At 41.5% G+C, this 24,321-nt stretch overlaps 1 protein-coding gene across 4 annotated transcripts in view; it reads left to right on the top strand.

Annotated features, from left to right (window-relative positions):
* LOC132816466 (palmitoyltransferase ZDHHC20-B-like) overlaps positions 1-24,321 on the top strand; it is a 117,854-nt gene that overhangs the window by 63,389 nt on the left and 30,144 nt on the right. For all 4 annotated transcript variants that reach the window (XM_060826084.1, XM_060826083.1, XM_060826082.1 and 1 more), the window contains one exon: positions 9,224-9,344. In XM_060826084.1, the coding sequence (XP_060682067.1) occupies positions 9,224-9,344 (121 nt within the window). The remainder of the gene's footprint in view (positions 1-9,223; positions 9,345-24,321) is intronic.

Here is a 24,321-nt window from a genome sequence, read left to right as displayed (position 1 = left end):
TGTATTCAGCATTTCATTCAGTGAAGGGAAGCATTCCATATAGCCTTTTTCCCACTTAATCTACCTGTACTGCCACCTTCAGGGACCTTTGGACATGCAGTCCAAGGTCGCTCACCAGCTCGAGCCTTCTCAATGCCCTCACATTTATTATTGATTTGTCACTGGGGAGGATTTGTTTCCTCTCCCAAAATGCATGACTTCTCACTTCTTCAGACCAAATTTGTCACCACTTGCCTGCCCACTTATCCAAACCATTGATGTCATCCTGTAGTTGGCAACCACTCTCTTTAATCTCAATTACCTGGCCAACTTTTATATCATCTGTAAATTTTCAAATCTCTCATACCACAGTTAAGTCTGAATCATTGATATATACTATAAACAACAAGGAGCCCAACACTATGCCTTCTAGAATGCCACTGGCAACCACTTTCAAATGCAGAAACGTTACCCTTTATTTTCTGTAACTGAGTCAATTTTGGGTTTAACTTACCACATTACCATGGGCTACTTTTTCTGACTAGACTGGCAATTAGACCTTATCAAATGCCCTGCTAAAATCCATGTAGATGACGTTCGTTGCTTAATCTTCATTATCACAAGTACCAAATATTTCTTTTTGTATGTTAAGTCTTACATTGTGGTTACTATTAGGATGCCTGTAGATCACCCATTCTAGTGATTTTGTTCTTTTACTACTCCTCATCTCCATTCAAACTAATTCTCCATCTTGGTCTCCTGACCCAGGGTTATTTATAACTATTGCACCAATGCCAACCTTGGTCAACAGTGTTACCCTTCCAACTTTACCTAGCTTCCTATTCTCCTTGCCATGACAGTCATATTTCAATTATTTACTTCAGTATGTGATATCAATTTGTTTACTTTATGAATACTACACACTTTCAGATACAGAGCCTTTAGTCTTTTTGTTACCTTTGTAATACCCAGATGTCATAGAATCCCTACAGTGTGGAAACAGGCCATTTGGCCCAACAAGTCCACACCGACCTTCCGAAAAGTAACCCACCCAGACCCATTTCCACTACCCTATATTTACCTATGACTAATGCGCCTAACCCACAATACCTGAACACTATGGTCAATTTAGCATGGCCAGTTCACCGAACCTGCACATCTTTGGACTGTGGGTGGAAACCAGAGCACCTGGAGGAAACCCACACAAACACGGGGAGAATGTACACACTCCACACAGACAGTTGCTCAAACTTGGAATCAAACCCAAGTCCCTGGCACTGTGAAGCAGCAGTGCTGACCACTGAGCCACTGTGTCGCCCGCTGTGACTGTTGGATAGGACAGGGATAATAAACCTACCGTCCTATCACTTTGTATTTGGGAAAATGTGTCTCACTAACTTGGAGTTTTTTTGAAGAGATGGCAAAGAAGATTGAAGGTAGAGAGGTAGGCATTGCCTATATGGACTTCAGCAAAGAGTTCAACAAGGTTTCTGCATTGTAGACTGGTTAGTAAGGTTAGAGGACATGGGATCTAGGGGGAGCTAGCAAATTGGATACAAAATTACCTTGAAGGCAGGAGACAGAGCATGGTGGTAGAGAGTTGCTTTTCGGACTGGAGGCCTATGACAAACTGTGCCACTAGGATCAGTGCTGGGTCCACTGCTTTTTGTCATTTTGTACTGATGATTTGGGTGTGAATATAGGAGATGTGGTTAGTAAGTTTGCAGATGACACTAAAATAGTTGGTGTAGTGGACAGTGAAGAAGATCATCACAGTACAACGGCACCCTGATCAGAAGGCCAGTGGGTCGAGGAGTGGCAGACAAGAGTTTAATTTTAGATAAGGCATTTTGGAAAGGCAAACAAGGGCAGAACTTATACAGTTAATGGTAAGACCCCAAAAAATGTTGCCAAACAAAGATACTGAGGGATGCAGGTGCATAGTCCCTTGAAAGTGAAGTCACAGTTTGACAGGGTATTGAAGGGCACGTTTGGCATACTTGCCATCATTGGTCAGAACATTAAGTATAGATATTGGGATGTTATGTTGCACTTGTACAGGACATTGGTGAGGTATCTTCTAGAGTACTGTGTACAATTCTGGTGTCTCTGCTATAGGAAGGATGTTGTTAAACTTGAGAGGGTGCAGAAAAGATTTATAAGGATGCTGCCAGTACTGGAGGATTTGAGTTATTGGGAGAGGCTGAATAGACTGGGGCTTGTTTCCCTGGACATCAGGCACTCAGGAATGACCTTATAGAGGTTAGCAAATTGACAGTGGCATAGATAGGATGAATAGATTTAGATTAGATTAGATTCCCTACAGTGTGGAAACAGGCCCTTCGGTCCACTAAGTCCACACCGACCCTCCGAAGAGCAACCCACCCAGACACATTCCCTTACATTCACCCCTGACTAATGCACCTAACACTAAGGGCAATTTAGCATGGCCAATTCACCTAACCTGCACATTTCCGGAGCACCCGAAGAAAACCCACGCAGACCCAGGGAGAATGTGCAAACTCACCACAGAGAATGTGCAAACTCATCACCCGGGTCGCAGCGCCAGGGACCCGGGTTCAATTCCCACCTCTGGCAACTGTCTGTGGTGAGTTTGACCAAACTAGAAGACTTTATCTAAAGAGGTGTGATTTCCTTCTGGAACAAAATATCCAGGCAACTTCCCCCTCCCCCGGTACATTGGTGTTTACAACTTGAACTCAGCTGCAGCTGCTTGAGCTTTTAAATATTTTACTTTGGAAATGTTTGCGCTGTATCAGACTGAGATCCACAAGCCCCCATGTGTTAGCTGTGACACATCATCTGTTCTGCCATCCATTAATTTTTTTTTAAATTAACAATTTGAATGATCTTTTCAACTATGTTTAATTTTTAAATTTTTTTAACCTTCCTACCATTAGCTGTATTAATTTAATCTTTATAAATAAATACACCTTGACGATTTAATCACCAAAAAACTAGTTTCTTCCCGATAGTAGAGTAGGCTTCGATTTCGAACTGCCAGCCCTCTGCACCCGGATGTTCCTTTCACTCACTCTTCAAACTGATGCTGACCACCTCTGGGTCTTTTTGCTTAAAAAAATGTGGAGTAAAATGGGAAAACAAATTAAGATGAAATACCTCTTTGAGAAAAAAGTGTTTGTAAAAGTGGTCTCATTGCCATTCCTATACATTTCATTAATACTTAATTGTCTGGCCTATTCATGTTCCATATTCCTGGCAATCAGCCCCCTTGAGCCTGTTCCACCATTTCAGAACATGACTGATCAATGACCTCACTGCCACATTCCTGTAATATTTCCATATTTCTTGACTGCATTAATAACTACACTATTAATTTCTGTCTTGAACTATTTAGTGACTGAACCTCCACAGCCTCCTTGTGTCACAAATTCCAAAGGTACACCATCCCTTTCACCTCAGGCCTAAGTGGCTTGCCTTTTATACTATTTCATACTTTCATTTCTGCCTGCCGGTTCTGGATCCATAGTGTCATAGAGTTATACAGCATGGACACAGACCCTTCTGTCCAACTCAGCCATGCTGACCTAGAAATCCTAAATTAATCTAGTCCCATTTGCGAGCACTTGTCTCATATCCCTCTAAACCTTTCCATGCTCATGCGCCCATCCAGCTGCCTTTTAAATGTTGTAATTGTGCCAGCCTCCACCAGTTACTCTGGCTGCTTGCTCCATACACGCACCACCCTTTGCGTGAAAAAGTTGCCCCTTAGGCCCCTTTTAAATCTTTCCCTTCTCACCCTAAACCTATGCCCACTAGTTTTGGACTCCCACAACCTAGGGAAAAAAGACTTTGTCTATTTTACCTATCCATGCTGCTCATGATTTTATAAACCTCTGTAAGAACAGCTCCCAGGGAAAACAGCACCAGGTTATTTACCCTCTCCCTGTAGCTCAAACCCTCCAATCCTGGCAACATCCTTGTAAATCTTTTCTGAACCGCACAACATCCTTCCTATTGGAGGAAGATGAGAATTGTACATGACATTCCAAAAGCAGCCTGACCTCCCAACTCCTATGCTCAGTGCTCTGACCAATAAAGGAATGCATGCTAAAAGTCACCTTTACTATCATATCGACCTGAGACTCCACTTTCAAGGAACTATGAACTGCACTCCAAGGTCTCAGCAATACTCCCCAGGACCTTACCATTAAGTGTATAAGTCCTGCTCTGATTTGTCTTTTCAAAATACGGCACCTCACATTTGTCTAAATTAACCTCCATCTGCCACTCCTTGACCCATTGGCCCATCTGACCAAGATCCCGTTTTAATCTGAGGTAACTTTCTTCACTGTCCACTACACCTCCAATTTTTGTCATCTGCAAACTTACAAATTATACCTCCTATGTTCACATCCAAATCATTTATATAAATGATTAAAAACAGTGGACCCAGCACCAATCCTTGTGGCACACCACTGGTCACAGGCTTCCAGTCTGAAAAGGGCAATCCTCCTCCACCATCCTCTGTTTTCTACCTTCAAACCAGTTCTGTAGTCCATGTGATCTAACCTTGCTAACCAGTCTCCCATGAGGAACCTTGTTGAACGCCTTACTGAAGTCCATGTAGATCACATCCACTGTTCTGCCCTCATCAATCCTCTTCCTTACTACTTCAAAAAAAACTCAATCAAGTTTGTGAAACATGATTTCCCTCAGATAAAACCAGGTTGACTATTCCTAATCAATCCTTGCCTATCCAAATACATATACATCCTGTTCCTCAGGATTCCTTCCAACAACTTGCCCACCACCAATGTCACACTCACCGGTCTCTAGTTCCCTGGCTATTCCTTAATATCTTTATTAAATAGTGGCACCACAATAGCCAATCTCCTGTCGTCCGGCACTTCATTTGTGACTATCGATGATCCACATATCTCAGCAAAGGTCCCAGCATTCACTTCCCTAGCTTCCCACAGAATTTGAAGGTTCATCTAATCGGGTCCTGGGGATTTATCCTCCTTTGTGTGTTAAGACATCCAGCACCACATTTTTCAAGAAGTCACCATCTATTTCCTCACATTCTGTTATCTTCCATGTCCTTCTCCACAGTAAACACTGATGCAAAATACTTGTTTAGTATCTCACCCATCTCCTGTCGCTCCACACAAAAGCTACCTTGCTGATCTTTGAGAGGTCCTGTTCTCTCCATTTTGTCCTTAATGTATTTCTAAAATCCCTTTGGATTCTTCTTAATCCTATTTGCCAAAGCTATCTCATGACCCTTTTTGCCCTCCCAATTTCCCTCCTAAGTTTACTCCTACTGCCTTTATCCTCATCTAAGGATTCACTCAATTTCTGCTATTTATACGTGACATATCCTGCTTTCTTTTTCTTGACCAGAACTTCAATTTCTCTAGCCATCCAGCATTCCCTACACCTGCCAGCCTAGCCTTTCATCCTAACAGGAACATACTGTCTCTGTACTCTCATTATCTCATTCGTGAACATAGAACAATACAGTGCAGAACAGGCCCCTCAGCCCTCGATTTTGCGCCCACCAGTAAATTAATGTAAGTCCATCCCCCTATGCTAGCCCATCATCATCCATATGTTTATCCAAAGACTCTTTAAATGCCCCTAATGTGGCTGAGTTAACTACATTGACAGACAGGGCATTCCACACCCGTACCACTCTCTGAATAATGAACCTGCCTCTGACCTCTGTCTTAAATGTATCACCCCTAAATTTGCAGTTCTGCCCCCTCGTACAAGCCGACGTCATCATCCTAGGAAAAAGACTCTCAATATCCATCCTGTCTAGTCCTCTGTATGCTGCTAGTAAATCCCTCTTAACTGCCTTCTCTCCATTGAGAACAGACCCAAGTCCCTCAGCCTTGCCTCATAAGACCTTTGCTCCAGACCAGGCAACATCCTGGTAAATCTCCTCTGCACCTTTTCCAATGCTTCCACATCCTTCCTGTAATGGGGCGGCCAGAATTGCACACAATATTCAAAGTGAGGCCACACTAGTGTTATGTACAGGTGCAGCATGCCATCATGGCTCCGGAACTCAATCCCTCTACCAATAAAACCTAACACACTGTATGCCGCCTTAACAGCATTATCAACTTGGGTAGCAACTTTCAGGGATCTATGAACATGGACTCCAAGATCCCTCTGCACACCCACACTACCAAGAATCTTTCCATTGACCCAGTATTCTGCTTTCCTGTTATTCTTCCCAAAGTGAATCACCTCACATTTATCAGCATTGAACTTCATTTGCCACCTCTCAGCGTAATTCTGCAGTTTATCCAAATCCCCCTGCAACCTTCAATGTTCTTCCAAACTGTCCACCACTCCACCGAGTGTCATCTACAAAGTTGCTAACCCATCCACCTATACGTGCGTCCAAGTCATTGATAAAAATGACAAACAGCAGTGGTCCCAAAACAGATCCTTGTGGCATACCACTCGTAACCAGACTTCAGGCTGAATATTTTCTATCAACCCACCACTCGTTGCCTTCTTACAGAAAGCCAGTTTCTAATCCAAACTGCTAAAATCATTTTCAATCCCTTGCCTCCACATTTTCTCCAATAGCCTATCATGTGGCACCTTACCAAAGGCTTTACTGAAGTTCATGTATACTACGTCAACTGCCGTACCCTCATCCACATGCTTGGTCACCGTCTCAAAAAACTCACATGAGACACGACCTGCCCTTGATGAAACTGTGTTGACTAAGTCCAATCAAATAGTTGCTTGCTAGATGATTGTAAATCCTATCTCTTATAATCCTTTCCAAAGCTTTTCCTACAACAGACACAAGACTCACTGGTCTATAATTACCTGGGTCATCTCTGCTGCCCTTCTTAAACAAGGGCGCAACATTTGCAATCCTCCAGTCCTGTGGTACTGAACCTGTAGACAATGATGACGCAAAGATCAAGGACAAAGACTCCACTATCTCCTCCCTGGCTTACCAGAGAATCCTTGGAGAAATCCCATCTGGCCCAGGGGACTTATAAATTCTAGAATGTGTGAAAGCAGATAACTCTTCCTAACTAACTTCAATGCTTTCTAGTGTAATAGCCCGTATCTCAGTCTTCTCCTGTACAATATTCTGCTTTCCAGCATCCCAGTTTTGCAACTGTCCCTTTACCTGTGAACATCTGCACCCAATCAATAGCACTATCAACCTGGGTGGCAACCATCAAAATTGGCCTTCCTCCAATTTAGAACTTAAACTTTTCGATTCTGTTTAAAGCTAATAGAATTATGGTCACTGGCAGCAAAGTACTTCCCTACTTGCCCTGCCTTATTTGCCTAAAGTAGGTCAAGGTTTGCACCTTTTGTAGTCAGTACAACGACATATTGAATCAGAAAATTTTCTTGTACACACAATAAATTCCTCTCCATCTAAATCTTTAACACTATGGCAGTCCCAGTCTATGTTTGGAAAGTTAAAATCCCCTACCATTACCTTTGCTCTGTGAGTGTCTTTTTGGCGCTGTTCTGTCATTAAGAATTCCTACAGTGTGGAAACAGGCCATTTGACCCAACAAGTACACACTGAACCCCCCCACCCCCCAAAGAGTAACACACCGACTCATTGCCCTATCCTATAACTCTACATTCCCATGACTAATGCACCTAACCTACACATCCCGGAACACGATGGGGAATTTGGCACGGCTAATTCACCTGACCTGCACGTTTTTGAACTGTGGGAGCATACCAGAATACTCGGTGGAAACCCACGCAGACTATGGGAGAATGTGCAAACTGCACACAGGCAGTAGCCCGAGACTGAAATCAAACCCGACTCCCTGCTGCTATTAGGCAGCAGTGCTAACCACTGGGCCACCGTCCCACTACCCCATGTATGAGACTGGTGAATGATGCGTTTCTTCTATGATAAGTATTTCCTTCCTTATGCAAAGTGACCAGAACTGCGTAGATCAAGTGCAATCTCATCAAGGTTCAATACAACTAAAATGCGACTTCTTTGCTCCTACGTTAAAATCCTATTGCAATAAAGGTTAACATACCATTTACCTTCTGAATTGCTTGCAGCAACTGCATGCTTGGTTTCAATGACTTCTGAGTGATGATTCCAAGGTCCCTTTGGACAACACTTCCAAATGTTTAAGAAACACTGCACCTTTGCTTCCTCTTCCAAAGTAGATAACCTTACGTGTATGCACATTATATTCCATCAGTCATGCTCCTGCCTGCTCACTCAGCCTCTCTAAATCTTGAAGCATCTTTGCATTCTAAGCAATTACTTTTCCAACAAGTTTTGAATAATCTGTAAACTTGGAAATATTACAAATGGTCCCCACTACCAAATTGTTGATAAAGATTGTGAACAGCTGAGGTACACACAATGATGTTGTGGTTCTGCTCGCCGAGCTGGAAGTTTTTGCTGCAAACGTTTCGTTCCCTTGGCTAGGGAACATCATCAGTGCTGTTGGAGCCTCGTGTGAAGCGCTGCTTTGATGTTTCTTCCGGTATTTATATTGGTTTGTTCTTGCCGCTTCCGGGTGTCAGTTTCAGCTGCAGTGATTTGTATGTGGGGTCCAGGTCGATGTGTCTGTTGATGGATGTTCTTGCCGTTTCCGGGTGTCAGTTTCAGCTGTAGTGGTTTGTATATGGTGTCCAGGTCAATGTGTCTGTTGATGGAGTTTGGGGATGAATGCGATGCTTCTAGGAATTCTCTGGCTGTTCTCTGTCTGGCTTGTCCTATGATAGTGGTGTTTTCCCAGTCAAATTCATGTTGCTGGTTGTCTGAGTGTATGGCTACTAGAGATAGAGACACATTGACCTGGACACCATATACAAACCACTACAGCTGAAACTGACACCCGGAAGCAGCAAGAACAAACCAATATAAATACCGGAAGAAACATCAAAGCAGCGCTTCACAGGAGGCTCCAACGGCACTGATGATGTTCCCTAGCCAGGGAACGAAACGTTTGCAGCAAAAACTTCCAGCTCGGCAAGCAGAACCACAACAACGGATACCCGAGCTACAAATCTTCAATCAGATTTTGTACACACAATGAACTTTGCAGTATCCCACTGGTCTCAGCCTGCAAACTCAAGCATGACCTATTGTGTTCAGAGATTAAAGTATGAATTATTGTAAACTATTTAGACCTGTGGTAATGGATTATTGTAATATTTTGTAGTAAACTGACGAATGTAAGCACTCTGTATGACCTAATAACAAGCAAATGTTTCCTTTTAGGGTGAATAATTGTGTGGGATTTTCGAACTACAAATATTTTATGCTTTTTTTGGCATATTCTTTGTTATATTGTTTATTCATTGCGGCAACTGTGCTACAGTACTTCATCAAGTTTTGGACAGTAAGTTCATTTTTATTTTGATATTGCATGTTCTGTAGAAGATAGATATTTGAAGGTTGTTTTTATATCCAAAAAACTTTGAAATCTTGATCAGCTGTAATTGGAACCCCAGTTATCCATAGTAACAAAGAATGCCCTTCCCTAAATTAAGATTAGTAAGTAATCAAAAGTCTTAAATTGTATTATCGATTGTTGTACCTCTTCTTGCATTCTCTTCAGCAATATTTACCTTAGCTCTCTCTAGCAGTAGACACTTTATTTAACTTGCTGACATGTTCATCTTGCCTTGCAAGTTGTCAACAAAGATCCAAGATAGGGGCAAATTATTAAAGATGCTGGAATCTGTACTGAAAACAAAAAATACTGGAGATCATGGCAGGTCAGACAGCATTTGTGAAGAGAAAGCAAGCTAACATTTCAAGTCTAGATGTCTCATCTGAGCTGTGATCTCCAGCATTTTTCATTTTCAGAAAGTTAGTTGATTAAATTTGATTCTAGTGCCAACTGTTGATTTCTGGACAACAGAAATGTTTGTTGAATGTAGTTATTGTCACACAATTCAATTTTTTATATTTGTTCATGAAATGTGGGCGTGGTTGGCTAGGCCAGTATTTATTGCCCAGAATGCAGTTAAAACTCAAGTAAGTTATTGTAGGTATATATTCACTTGTAAACCAAACCAGGTAAGGACAGCAGTTTATTTCCTTGAAGGACATTAATGAACCAGATGAGTTTTTCTTGACAATCAATAATGATTTCATGGTCGTCATTATATTCAATTCTAAATTTCTATTGAATTTAAATTTCACCATCTGCCATGGTGGGATTTGAACCCATGACCCCAGAAGATTACCTGGGACTCTGCGTTTAGTGACGGGTTAAATCTACAATCAGCAGCCTATAATGTTCAGAAAGCAACAGTCAAATTTAAAATGTAAACAGCCTTACTGTTTAACCATGCAAGTTGCTGGTGTTTAAACAGGCTGTATAAAGTCAGCAATTCTGCTGAAATAAGTGCTGTGGAGACTGTTAATGGAATTGTTAGATTGGATGTGAATATGTAGAACCAATACCAGACATGGTTGGGTGGGGGGTATAGATATTTCATAATCAGCCTGTTCAGATGTGTTACGATACATGATCTGAAGCAGGTGGGACTTGGACGAGGGTCTTCTGGCTCAAAGGCAGGAACACTACCACTGTGTCACCAGAGCCCAGTTTGGTGGGTATACTGTTGCAACATTGATCAGGTCCAGCTGTTTCATTTGGAGGTTGGGAGCTTAAAACTGAACACTTCTCAGAACAAATGCAGTTAAATGCAGCTGCAAATTTATGTTAGACTTTTCCTGAAGCTAGTGGCAACATGGATATTTAAGGTTCTGTTGTGTTTGCAAAATTCACAGTTCAGTTAGCGAGTTTGAGAAGATTTGTAGCTCAGGTTGAGGTTCTGGATGTCAGTTTGCTCACTGAGCTGGAAAGTTCGTTTTCAGACGTTTCATCACCATACTAAGTAACATTATCAGTAAGCCTCCGGATGAAGCACTGGTGGCGTGGCCCACTTTTTATTTATGTGTTTAAGGTTCCTTGGGTTGGTGATGCCGTTTCCTGTTGTGGCATCATTTCCTGTTCTTTTTCTCAGGAGGTGGTAAATGAGATCCAAGTCAATGTGTTTGTTGGTAGAGTTCCAGTTGGAATGCCATGCTTCTAGGAATTCTTGTGCGTGTCTCTGTTTGGCTTGCAAGGTAATGGATACCTTGCAAGAACTGTAACAAACACTACATTGGATAAACAGTAGAAAACTAGCCACCGGATACATGAACATCAACTAGCCACAAAAGGACACGACCCAGTCTCACTAGTATCCTTACGTACAGATGAGGAAGGACGCCACATCAACTGGGACAAGCCAAACAGAGACATGCAATGAGAAATGGGCCGTGCTACCAGAGCTTCATTCAAAGGTTCACTGATAATGTTGCCTAGTATGATGATGAAACGTCTGAAAATGAACCTTCCAGCTCAGCGAGCAAACAGGCATCCACAATCAGTTCAGTATTTAAAATTTTACTGCCGTTTTCCAAATGCTAATTTGCTTAATTGCTTTGTATATTTTAGCATAATTTTAAAAATATAGCCCGGGTATTGATTTCTTTCATGATTGCACAGTTCAACCTGATAAACACATAGCCTATTAACTGATTAACATAGCTAATTGGCAAATATTTCTCATTTAACCCATTTAATTATGTAGAAGTTGTGCCGATACAACATGTGCTAAAAGTATATTTTACAGAAATTCCTCTCCTGATATTTACTGCTGGCCCTGAATTTACTGTATTTAATATAATTAATTAACTGGGGTAAGTAATAGTTTGCATTGGTTTAGTCATGGATCAACCTGAACCATACTGATCAATTTTAATGTTCACCAGGATGATGTTGATTATAAAAATACTTCTTTTATGCTTTGTCCATAATGCCAGTTTTAGGCATTCCAAGGTCTTGCATAGAATGTATTTAAATCTCTCCTCTCCAACAATTTATCTTGATCAATTTATCTTGATCCAAATTAATGAGCACCATAATAAGCTAGTATGATCATTTTTGATGTATTAATCATACTTAAGATTGAATATTGCCACTGAATTATGGATTGTTTTAGTTCCCAGTAGGAATTGAAGTAAGACTATTACTGCCATTTTATTTGGAATCAGCAGAAAGATCTCATTACATGCACCTGGATACGGACCCAATCCCAAAGATAAGCAGATGCTAAATCACTCCTGCATTTAACCCTTTTGAATCAAGCATTTCAAACAATGGAACATATTGGAACTGCACGTGGTTCTAGATTAGTTGATTAGGTATGCGTTTATCTGATGTTGCCTCTATTGAAAGGAAAGGTTCTGTAAATTTTGGTGTATAAATTGGTTGACTTAAATTTGGTCCTCTAAATATAGTGAGTGAGCAAGATTCTAGTACCTAATTGCCATTCATGCACTTTAAAATGTTTTTTAAATTTTGAAATGTCTGAATTGTTAGGAGAATCTCATTTATATCACTTTCTGGGAAGATTTCTACCAAGTCACTGTTGTTTACTGAAATATTTGGGATGCTGCTTTATGGGATTCATATAAAAGTTTGATACAATTCCTAGCAAAGCTGAAAATGTAGTGTGGGAAAAGCATGCAGGTCAGGCAGCATCCAAGGAGCAGAAGAATCGGAGTTTCGGGCACGAGCCCTTCTTCAGGAATGAGGAAACAATTCCTAGCAAGTATTGGTTAACTCAAGTTTTTCCAAAATAGAAAATTGCCTGCAAAATTGTGGAGTGTTTAGGGCCATTTTTCCATTGTTATTTCTCCTGTTCACATATTTGAATGAAATAGCACTGAGCTGCATGTAGTGCTTAGCCTAGAATCTCTACAGTGTGAAAGCAGGCCATTTAGTCCTGTAGGGGTACTTCTCCGCTCAGGTCTGCCTTCTATACACCTGTGCTGAATTATTTGATTTCTTTTATTATTTTTGGTATTTTCTCTGCTGCATCAGATTTTAAATTTGACTGGGTTGCGATGGACATGAGGCAAAAGCCAGGACTGCAAATGCTGGAAATCAGAGTCTAAATTAGAGTGGCGGTGAAAAGCACAGCAGGTCAGGCAGCATCTGAGGAGCAGGAAAATTGGCTTTTGCCTGAAAGGCGATATGGAGATGATGTGGTGTTGAATTTCACAATCCTGTCATCCAGCTGAATTATTCACTAGTGAGAAGAGGACTATCCCTGTACATCACAATCTCAGGAATGCCGTAACAACTGAAGTGTGCTTTCAGGCATTAGATAATCCCAGTGGTTATCATTAAAATCAGTTGGTTTACCTCCCAATAGTCAAAATGATAGTCTACAATGACAAGATAATTATTTCTCTTCAAAACCACTCGACATGCTGACTTGGAAATATCTTGCTGTTAGGTCAAAATCCTGGAATTCCTTTCTTAACAGCCTGGCTTATAGCAATTCATAGAACATAGAAAAGTACAGCACAGAACAGGTCCTTTGACCCACAATATTGTGCCACGCATTAATCCTAATGTAAAATAAAATACTTAACCTGCACACCCCTGAATTCACTGCTATCCATGTGCATGTCCAGTAGTTGCTTAAATGTCCCTAAAGACTCTGCTTCCACCACCACCACTGGCAACGCATTCCATGTATTCACAACTTGCTGCATAAAGAACCTTCCTCTGATGTCCCCTCTATACCTTTCTCTTAAATCTTAAAGTTATGACCCCTCGTGGCAGTCAATCCTGCTCTGGGGAAAAGTCTCCGGCTATTGACTCTATCCATGCCTCTCATTACCTTGTATTACCTTGATCAGGTCGCCTCTCTTCCTCCTCCTCTCCAGAGAAAAAAAGTCCAAGCTTAGTCAACCTCTCTTCGTAAGACAAGCCCTCCATTCCAGGCAGCATCCTGGTAAACCTTCTTTGTACCCTCTCCAAAGCATCCGTATCTTTCCTATAATAGGGCGACCAGAACTGGACACAATATTCCAAGTGTGGTCTCGCCAGGGACTTGTAGAGCTGCAAAAAAACCTTGCAGCTCTTAAACTCGCTCCTCCTGTTAAAGAAAGCCAAAGCACCATACGCTTTCTTAATAACCTTATCCTCCTGGAATGCAACTTTGAGATCTATGTACTTGAATGCCAAGATCCCTTTGTTCCTCTGGCAAGAATCCTGTCTTTAATCCCATATTCAGCATTCGAGTTCGACTTTCCAACATGTATCACTTCGCATTTATCCAAGTTGAACTCCATCAGCCATTTCTCAGCCCAGCTCTGCCTCCTGTCTATGTTGCGGTCCAGCCTGCAATAACCCTCAATATTACCAACGCCACCACCAACCTTTGTGTCATCTGCAAATTTACTAACCCACCCCTCAACGTCCTCATCCAAGTCATTTATAAAAGCTACAAAGAACAGAGCCCTGCCGGACCCCACTCAACACTGACCTCCAGGCAGAATACTTTCATCAATACCTACCCTCTGCCTTCTGTCAGCCAACCAATTCTGAATTCAGACAGCCAAATCTCCCTGTATCCCATACCTCCTGACTTTTATGAATGAGCCTACCATTATCAAATGCCTTGCTGGAGTCCATATACACCACATCCACTGCTCGACCTTCGTCGACCTGTCTTGTCACCACCTCAAAGAACTCATTAAGATTTGTGAGGCATGACCTGCTCCTCACAAAGCTATGCTGACTGCCTTTAATCATGCTGTGCTTTTCCAAATAGTCATAAACCCAATCCCTCAGAATTCTTTCCAAAACCTTGCTGACCACAAACGTAAGGCTGACTGGTCTGTAATTGCCAGAGGTTTCCCTATTACCCTTCTTGAAAAGAGGAAGAGCATTTGCCTCCTCCTAATCTTCTGATATGACTCCTGTGGAGAGTGAGGAAGCAAAGATCTTCGTCAGTGGCTTAGCAACCTTTTTCCTTGCTTCACGGAGCAGCCAAGGATAAATCTGGTTTAGCTCTGGGGACCTGTCAATCTTAATGTTTGCCAAAATTTACAGCTCATCAACTTAATCAGTCTTGATCTGTTCAAACCTATATTCCATCTCCTCAAGGTTCTCATTCACAACAAGGACCCTTTCCTTCGTGAAAACCAAAACAAAAAACTCATTCAGGGCTTCCCCTATCTGCTCAGACTCCACACATAAGTTCCCTACGTTATTCCTGATTGGCCCTACCTTCTCCCTGATCATTCTCTTATTCCTCACGTATGAATAAAATGCTTTTGGGTTCTCCCTAATCCTTCCTGCCAAGCCATTTCCTCAGTCCATTTCTGAGCTCTTTTCTAGCAAGCCTGTAATACTCTAATGATGTGCTGGATCCTTGCTTCCTCCATCTTGGAATATAAAAGCACCATTGTGCTACTGAGACTTTATAAAGCTCTGGTTAAGCCCCATTTGGAGTACTGTGTCCAGTTTTGGTCCCCACACCTCAGGAAGGACATACTGGCACTAGAGCGTGACCAGCGGAGATTCACACGGATGATCCCTGGAATGGTTGGTCTAACATACGAGGAACGGCTGAGGATTCTGGGATTGTATTCATTGGAGTTTAGAAGATTAAGGGGAGATTTAATAGAAACTTACAAGATAATACATGTCTTGGAAAGGGTGGACGCTAGGATATATTGTTTCCGTTAGGCAAGGAGACTAGGACCCGTGGATACAACCTTAAAATTAGAAGGGGTCATTTCAGAACAGAAATGCGGAGACATTTCTTCAGCGAGAGAGTGGTGGGCTCATGGAATTCATTGCCGCAGAGTGTAGCGGTGGACGGGACGCTAAATGTCTTCAAGGCAGGGATTGATAAATTCTTGATGTCACAAGGAGTTAAGGGCTACGGGGAGAATACTGGTAAGTGGAGTTGAAATGCCCATCAGCCATGATTGAATGGCGAAGTGGACTCGATGGGCCAAATGGCCTTATTTCCACTCCTATGTCTTATGGTCTTATCTTACGTAAGCTGCTTCTTCCTTTTGACGAGAAGCTCCTCTGTTCTCGTTATCCAAGGTTCCTTAATCTTACCCCTTCTTACCTGTCTCAGAGGAACAAATTCATGCATCGCTCACAACAACTCTTCCTTAAACAGTCTCCTGTGGAACGATTGCTCCCAGTCTGTGGTTCCCAACTCCTGTCTGATATCATCATAATTTCCTTTTGCCCAATTAAATATCTTCCCTTGGTAACTGTTCCTTTCCCTCTCCAAGGCTATGGTAAATGAGGCAGTTGTGGTCACTGTCATCAAAGTTTTCTCCCACCGCGAGATCTGACACCTGTCCTGGCTCATCGCTGAGCACCAAATCCAAAATGGCCTCTCCCCTCGTCGGCCTGTCTACATACTGAGTAAGAAAAACCTCCTGAACACACCTGACAAAAACGGCTCCATCCGAACCATCTGCGCTATGGAGGTTCCAGTCGATATTGGGAAAGTTAACAACAACCCTGCTATATCTGCATTTTTCCATTTTACCAGCCTATGAGTTCTTCAATCTCTCTACAGCTATTAGGGGGTCTGTAGAAAACCCCGAATGATGTGGCTGTTCCTAACTTCCACCCATACTGACTCAGTAGACAAACCTTCCTCAACAACCAACCCCTGTAGCTGTGATGCACACTCTGATTAGCAATGCTGCACCCTGTCCTTTTTGCACCCTCCCTGTTCTTTTTGAACTTTCTAAACCCTGGAACATCTAGCAACCATTCCTGCCCCTGTGAAACCCACGTCTCCGTTATGGCCACAACATCATACCCCCAAGTGCTAACCCACACTTCATTTCTGACACTCCTTGCGTTAAAGCAGACACACTTTAACTGATCCCTTTGTTTCATTAAGTAAGAAATCTTTCGATGGATTCACTGCATCCTGTCACTGCCCCATCTACAACTGTCCCCCTCTCAGATTTGTAGCTCTGATTCCCATCCCTTTGCCAAACTAGTTTAACCCTCCCACACCACATGAGCAAATCTCCCACCCAAGGCATTTGTGCCCCTCCAGTTCAGGCGCAACCCGTCCTTCATGTACAGGTCCCATCTTCCCCAGAAGGTATCCCAATGGTCTCCGTACTGAAGTCCTCCCTCCTGCACCAGCCTCGCAGTCATGTTTGCACCTAAATTGGTAGGGGACTAATATACTGGCAGGGAAATTTGCTAGAACTGCTTGGGAGGATTTAAACTAGTAAGGTGAGGGGGTGGGACCCAGGGAGATAGTGAGGAAAGAGATCGATCTGAGACGGGTACAGTTGAGAACAGAAGTGAGTCATACAGTCAGGGCAGGCAGAGCCAAGGCAGGACTAATAAATTAAACTGCATTTATTTCAATGCAAGGGGCCTAACAGGGAAGGCAGATGAACTCGGGGCATGGTTAGGAACATGGGACTGGGATATCATAGCAATTATGGAAACATGGCTCAGGGATGGGCAGGACTGGCAGCTGAATGTTCCAGGATACAAATGCTACAGGAAGGATAAAAAGGAAGGCAAGAAAGGAGGGGGAGTGGCATTTTTGATTAAGGGATACCATTACAGCTGTGCTGAGGGAGGATATTCCCGGAAATACATCCAGGGAAGTTATTTGGGTGGAACTGAAAAATAAAAGAAAGGGATGATCACCTTTTTGGGATTGTATTATAGACCCCCCCAATAGTCAGAGGGAAATTGAGAAACAAACTTGTAAGGAGATCTCAGCTATATGTAAGAATAATAGGGTAGTTATGGTACGGGATTTTAACTTTCCACACATAGACTGGGACTGCCATAGTGTTAAAGGTTTAGATGGAGAGGAATTTGTTAAGTGTGTACAAGACAATTTTCTGATTCAGTATGTGGATGTACCTACTAGAAAAGGTGCAAAATTTGACCTACTCTTGGGAAATAAGGCAGGTGACTGAGGTGTCAGTGGGGGAGCACTTTGGGGCCAGCGATCATAATTCTATTTGTTTTAAAATAATGATGGAAAAAGATAGACCAGATGTAAAAGTTGAAGTTCTAAATTGGAGAAAGGCCAATTTTGACAGTAGGCAAGAACTTTTGAAAGCTGATTGGAGGCAGATGTTTGCAGGTAAAGGGACGGCTGGAAAATGGGAAGCCTTCAGAAATGAGATAACAAGAATCCAGAGAAAGTATATTCCTGTCAGGATGAAAGGAAAGGCTGGTAGGTGTAGGGCATGCTGAACGACTAAAGAAATGGAGGGATTGGTTAAGAAAAAGAAGGAAGCATATGTCAGGTATAGACAGGAGGAAGTAGGAGTATACTTAAGAGGGAAATCAGGAGGGCAAAAAGGGGACATGAGATAGCTTTGGCAAATAGAATTAAGGAGAATCCAAAGGGTTTTTACAAATACATTAAGGACAAAAGGGTAACGAGGGAGAGAATCGGGCCCCTCAAAGATCAGCAAGGCTGCCTTTGTGTGGAGCTGCAGAAAATGGGGAGATACTAAATGAATATTTTGCATCAATATTTACTGTGGAAAAGGATATGGAAGATATGGACTGTAGGGAAGTAGATGGTGACATCTTGCAAAATGTCCAGATTACAGAGGAGGAAGTGCTGGATGTCTTGAAACAGTTAAAAGTGGATAAATCCCCAGGACCTGATCAGGTGTACCCGAGAACTCTGTGGGAAGCTAGAGAAGTGATTGCTCGGCCTCTTGCGGAGATATTTGTATCATCGATAGTCACAGGTGAGGTGCCGGAAGACTGAAGGCTAGCAAACGTGGTGCCACTGTTTAAGAAGGGCGGTAAAGACAAGCCGGGGAACTATAGGCCAGTGAGCCTGACCGCGGTGGTGGGCAAGTTGTTCGAGGGAACCCTGAGGGACAGGATGTACATGTATTTGGAAAGGCAAGGACTGATTAGGGATAGTCAACATGGTGTGGGAAATCATGTCTCACAAACTTGATTGAGCTTTTTGAAGAAGTAACAAAGAAGATTGATGAGGGCAGAGCAGTAGATGTAATCTATATGGACCTCAGTAAGGTGTTCGACAAGGTTCCCCATGGGAGACTGATTAGCAAGGTTAGGTCTCATGGAATACAGGGAGAACTAGCCATTTGGATACAGAACTGGCTCAAAGGTAGAAGATAGAGGGTGGTGGTGGAGGGTTGCTGTTCAGACTGGAGGCCTGTGACCAGTGGAGTGCCACAAGGATCAGTGCTGGGCTCACTGATTTTCATCATTTCCCTAAATGATTTGTATATTAACATAGGTGATATAGTTAGTAAGTTTGCAGATGACACCAAAATTGGAGGTGTAGTGGACAGCGAAGAGGGTTACCTCAGATTACAACAGGATCTGGAACAGATGGGCCAATGGGCTGAGAAGTGGCAGATGGAGTTTAATTCAGATAAATGCGAGGTACAGCATTTTGGGAAAGCAAATCTTAGCAGGACTTATACACTTAATGGTAAGGTCCTAGGGAGTGTTGCTGAACAAAGAGACCTTGGAGTGCAGGTTCGTAGCTCCTTGAAAGTGGAGTCACAAGTAGATACGATAGTGAAGAAGGCGTTTGGTATGCCTTCCTTTATTGGTCAGAGCATTGAGTACAGGAGTTGGGAGGTTATGTTGCGGCTGTACAGGACATTGTTTAGGCCATTTTGGAATATTGCGTGCGATTCTGCTCTCCTTTCAAGTTATGAAACTTGAAAGGGTTTAGAAAAGATTTACAAGGATGTTGCCAGGGTTGGAGGATCTGAGCTATAGGGAGAGGCTGAGCAGGCTGGGGCTGTTTTCCCTGGAGCATCGGAGGCTGAGGTGTGACCTTATAGAGGTTTACAAAATTATGAGGGGCATGGATAGGATAAATTGACAAAGTCTTGGGGTCGGGGAGTCCAGAACTAGAAAGCATAGGTTTCGGGTGAGAGGGGAAAGATGTAAGAGAGACCTAAGGGGCAACCTTTTCACGCAGAGGGTGTTATATGTATGGAATGAGCTGCCAGAGGAAGTGGTGGAGGCTGATACAATTACAACATTTAAAAGGCATTTGGAAGGGTGTATGAATAGGAAGGGTTTGAAGGGATATGGGCCAGGTGCTGGCAGGTGGGACTAGATTGGCTTGGGATATCTGGTCGGCATGGACGGGTTGGACCGAAGGGTCTGTTTCCATGCTGTGCATCTCTATGACTCTGTGACCTGCCTTTGGCTCCATATCCCTTCATACCTTGAAAAATCTTAGCAAGTCTGGCAGCATCTATAGAGGGAAAGCAGGGTTAATGTCTCTGATCAAGTGACCCTTCTTCAGAACTGATTGTAGCTAGGAAAATGTTGATACGTAAGCTGAAGTTGGGGACGTGGAGAGTAAGAATAAACAGTCGATGGAGATGGACCACAGAGAAAGAGAACAATGGGTGCGCACACAAAGGAATGAGTAAGGGTCAACCTGGGAGAATCAACAGCTGCTAATGGGGGCCATTAGTGGTTGACAACAGGTCGGTAGTGGTAGCAGTGCTGGAAAAGTACAACTGGTCAGCTAGTGCCCAAGGAGCAGGAGAGTCGAAGTTTTGAGCATCAGGGTTTCCTGACTGGCTATGCTTTTCCAGCACCACACTTTTTGACTCTGATCTCCAGCATCTGCAGTCCTCACTTTCTCCTGGTAGTGGTAGCAGTCCATGTGATGGCAAAACCTGGTGTATAGGGTAAGGCCATGGAATGGCTGCTCACTTCCTAATGTTATTGAATTTGATATTGAATCCTGAAGGCTGTAGGCTCGGCCAGCAGAAAATGAGATGCTGCTCTTGCAGCTTGTGTTGAACTTTACTGGAGCACTGTAGCAATCCTGAGACAGAATAGTTGGTCAGGGAATAGTGCCATATTGCCTTTGCCTTTTTGATATCCTCTCAGTATTTGAATCCTATGCTTATTGTTCTGCCCTTTTGATCTGGATTGTCTATTGGCATAATGTAAGGTCTCATCTGTTCTGTTATGGATATACTCTTGCTGCTGATTGACAACCTCAGCATTTCTCCACATCAATTACTTTTCTGAATGTAAGCTTCACCTCTCAGTAGAAATGTTCCTACTGCAAGACCTCTTATGTGTAATGTAATCTTGTCTTTCTTTAAATAGTCTTTTAGTTAATCAAATTCAAAGGTTTCTGAGTTGTATTAATGCAGTGACATTGATCATTGGCCTCTTTTTCACCTTGGACTCTAATATTGAATGCTCCTGTTTATAAGTTACATTAATTTGGGTTCAGAGGCCTTCAGGATTTCTGCATTTTTTTTCTGTGCTTCAGAGAGATTTCAGGATAGGATACATTTTTGTGAGAGTCTCTCCTGAATAGTGATCAGAGTTGTCACTACTCTAGCTGCTCTGTTAAAATTTGGTAATTTTGCCACTGCATGAAAAAGCTACCAGTACTGTTTCATATTGGCTTGAAGAGGAACAATTGCAGTCACTGTGGTTCATCTGTCTTTTAGTGGCAGTTTTCACAGCTGTGAACATTCCTGCATTTCTCTGTCTGGTGTGCAGCGCTTTAACATTCAATCTCGGCTTCATCTGAAACACCATGTCGGGAGTTCAGAGCAGTGCCATGTTGTCTGTACTGTCTTTTATTGAATTGACTGTGGGATACCAGCTACCAGTTGAGGTGACATGACTGCAGCATGACAGAAGGCACAGTAATATTGTATTGCACTTCTATCCCAAACAGGTACCTCCTTGGTTGCAGTTAGCAACTTTGTTTTTAAAACTCTCCAGTTAAAATATCATTTTGAGAATTATTATTTTTAATTGTTTAAATTACATATTTCAAATTGGTTTCTTAGCCTATTCAGCATATCAGCCAGATAAGATGTATAAGATCTGATTTTAGCTGTGTTCCTTTTATTTGCTATGCAATTAACATGACAGTGTTCAGGTGGTCAGTCGGTTTGTTTTCTGAAGAACTTGTTTTTGATTGTAAGTTGACATTTTATTTTGCTCTTTGTTCCAGCTAAATGTTACTTTGCAGAATGTTTCTTTATTTCAGTAGTAATTGCTATTCCAGCATTTCGTGGCGTTTCATTTCTGTTGGGATTCACTGAAAGAAGTGTTGTAGCGTAGGTCACATGTAGAACTTTTCATACATTGTATCATTGTCCGTGACCAAGACATCAATTTTCTGAGGAGTGGTTTTGCTTTTTATTTAAAAAGGCATGTGTAAAGGTATCCTTCACTTATCCAATCATTCTTAAACTTGTTTTCTGAATTGTTTTAAGAATTTGTATTTTGTTTCTTGTATCTGAGGAGTTGAAGCTGGTATCAGCAAAATTGGATGCTTTGATTTTGCTGGCATTTATTGTTAGGTTTATCAATGTATTTCTTATTAAAATGCATGAAAAAGCTTCTTCATATTACAATATCTCAAGCATATATTTTAACTTAAATAGTAGGTTACCAATACTGATTTCTAGATATTTACTAATTAACCTGTCCAGAGGTATTATTGCCCGCTCCTGGGCGAGGTGGACTTGATCACAGGGCTTCTGGCTCAGAACCACTCCCATTGTGCCACATGAGTCCTAACATTGCATCTATCGACTTGTGAATTCTTGTGTTCCTTTCTTTAAAGTGCTTTAATTGAGATTATCCCTCCATGTTTAATGACACTATCTATTAAGTGGAAATTTAAATTTAAAACATTATTTAAATATTGATGTATTGCATTTGGCCATTAGGTACTAGCTAATTCCTTTATTGTGTGAAGTCTGTATCAACCTTTCCATTGCCATCTTCATTGTTGTTCTCCTGACTTGTCATTCTAACAGGGTTACTGCAATATTATCCTTGTGCAAATTTGCAATGTTCAAATACATTACAAATACCCTTGCATTTAAGTAAAATCCACATTCCATAGGTGAAGTAAAAGAAGAACCACATGACAAATTTTGCAATGAAACCCTAACCCTAACCCTAACTAAAGTCCCAGAAGGACATAATCATTAAAAAGCAGGGATGAGCAAATGGAAAGATTGATTTTATAATGTGTTCCAAATCTAATGTTGATTTTTTTTTAAAAACATGTAAATAATCACCCTTACCTTTCTTATTTAGAGGAAGTCTTATCAGTACTTGTGAGAAGTTCTAAACCTGCGCAAAGAATATATGTTAAGCAATTTTATTTAATCATGACTTAGTTGGAGTCCTTTGCACCCATTAACTGTTGGAGAAAAGTAAACTGAGATGGAGGAATTGCTAACTTAAGTACTCTGAATTAAATGAATCAAGTGTAATCAGTAACCAAGAACACAGGATCAATAATTTATCCATTGAACGAAGGATATGCCAATTCCATGACTAGCAAGATTGAGTATTAATTCCTCCTTCCTAACGTTCCCACTATAATAGTTCTTCCATTTAAACTAGACATTTTGACATGAAGTACAGAAATATTGATATATTTACAGGTATGTGCGATTCTCAATGTATCTTTTAAAATGAGACCATAGAATGTGTTCAGAGGAGATGGTGCACCTGTTATCTCAAAGGTCAATGCTTTCCTATTTTGTGCAAAAATTGCTATTTTACATTTTTCAATTTGATAATGAAGATTATATTTTTCGGTCAGATATTGGAATCATGCTAGCGAAATATTTGAGGAATACTTTTTTTTTAATAAATGTTTCAGTTTGACAAGAATTGTTGATGGTGGGCAGTTCCTTAATCTTAATCAGTCTGCAGTATTAGGTAGAATTATCTCACTGAAATTCCTTTATAGTCTTTTGTACCAGAATTACAATCAAAGAAAATCATAAAAAGCCTTAATATAAAATATTCAAACATGTTAGGACAGCTGCATAGAGAAAATATGTACAGCCTATTTTTAATTTAGCCACTTTATTGAAAGTCTTCTCACCTAGCATTCAGGATACCACTCCTGAGTACTAGTGAGGTGTATGAAGTGAGTTTCAGGCAGATTTTTAACAAACCAGACATCGCCTCATTCAGAATTAATCAGAAGCCTCAAGTACCCACAGTCATTCATGAGAATACCTTCATTTTTTTAGTGTGTAATATAAATATTGTCAACAGGGGAGGACTATAGGCTTACAGAAGTGGACATGGCTGACATTGATTTACGTAAAAACCCAAAGAACTGCGAATGCTGGAAATCAGAAACAAAAACACAATTTGCTGCAAAAGCTCAGCAGATCTGGCAGCATCTGTGGAGAGAAATGAGAGTTAGTGTTTTGGAGCCAGTCACCCTTCCTCAGAACCTTGATTTCTCTACACAGATGCTGCCTGACCTACTGACCTTTTCCTGCAAACTCTAATTTTCTTGTTTATTATTAGTATACATTTTTAATTTACCTAAGTAACACTCAAGCCAATAGTTTTCCATTTCTCACTGGTAAATGCTGTATGTCATTATATTTGTTTAGCTAAGATTATTTTTAAATGATCCCAGATGACTCAGTAAGTAAATACATTGCAT

The sequence above is a fragment of the Hemiscyllium ocellatum genome, chromosome 6, assembly GCF_020745735.1.
Source record: "Hemiscyllium ocellatum isolate sHemOce1 chromosome 6, sHemOce1.pat.X.cur, whole genome shotgun sequence".
In the NCBI taxonomy this organism is placed as follows: domain Eukaryota; kingdom Metazoa; phylum Chordata; class Chondrichthyes; order Orectolobiformes; family Hemiscylliidae; genus Hemiscyllium; species Hemiscyllium ocellatum.
This window is presented reverse-complemented; position numbering and strand designations above follow the sequence as displayed.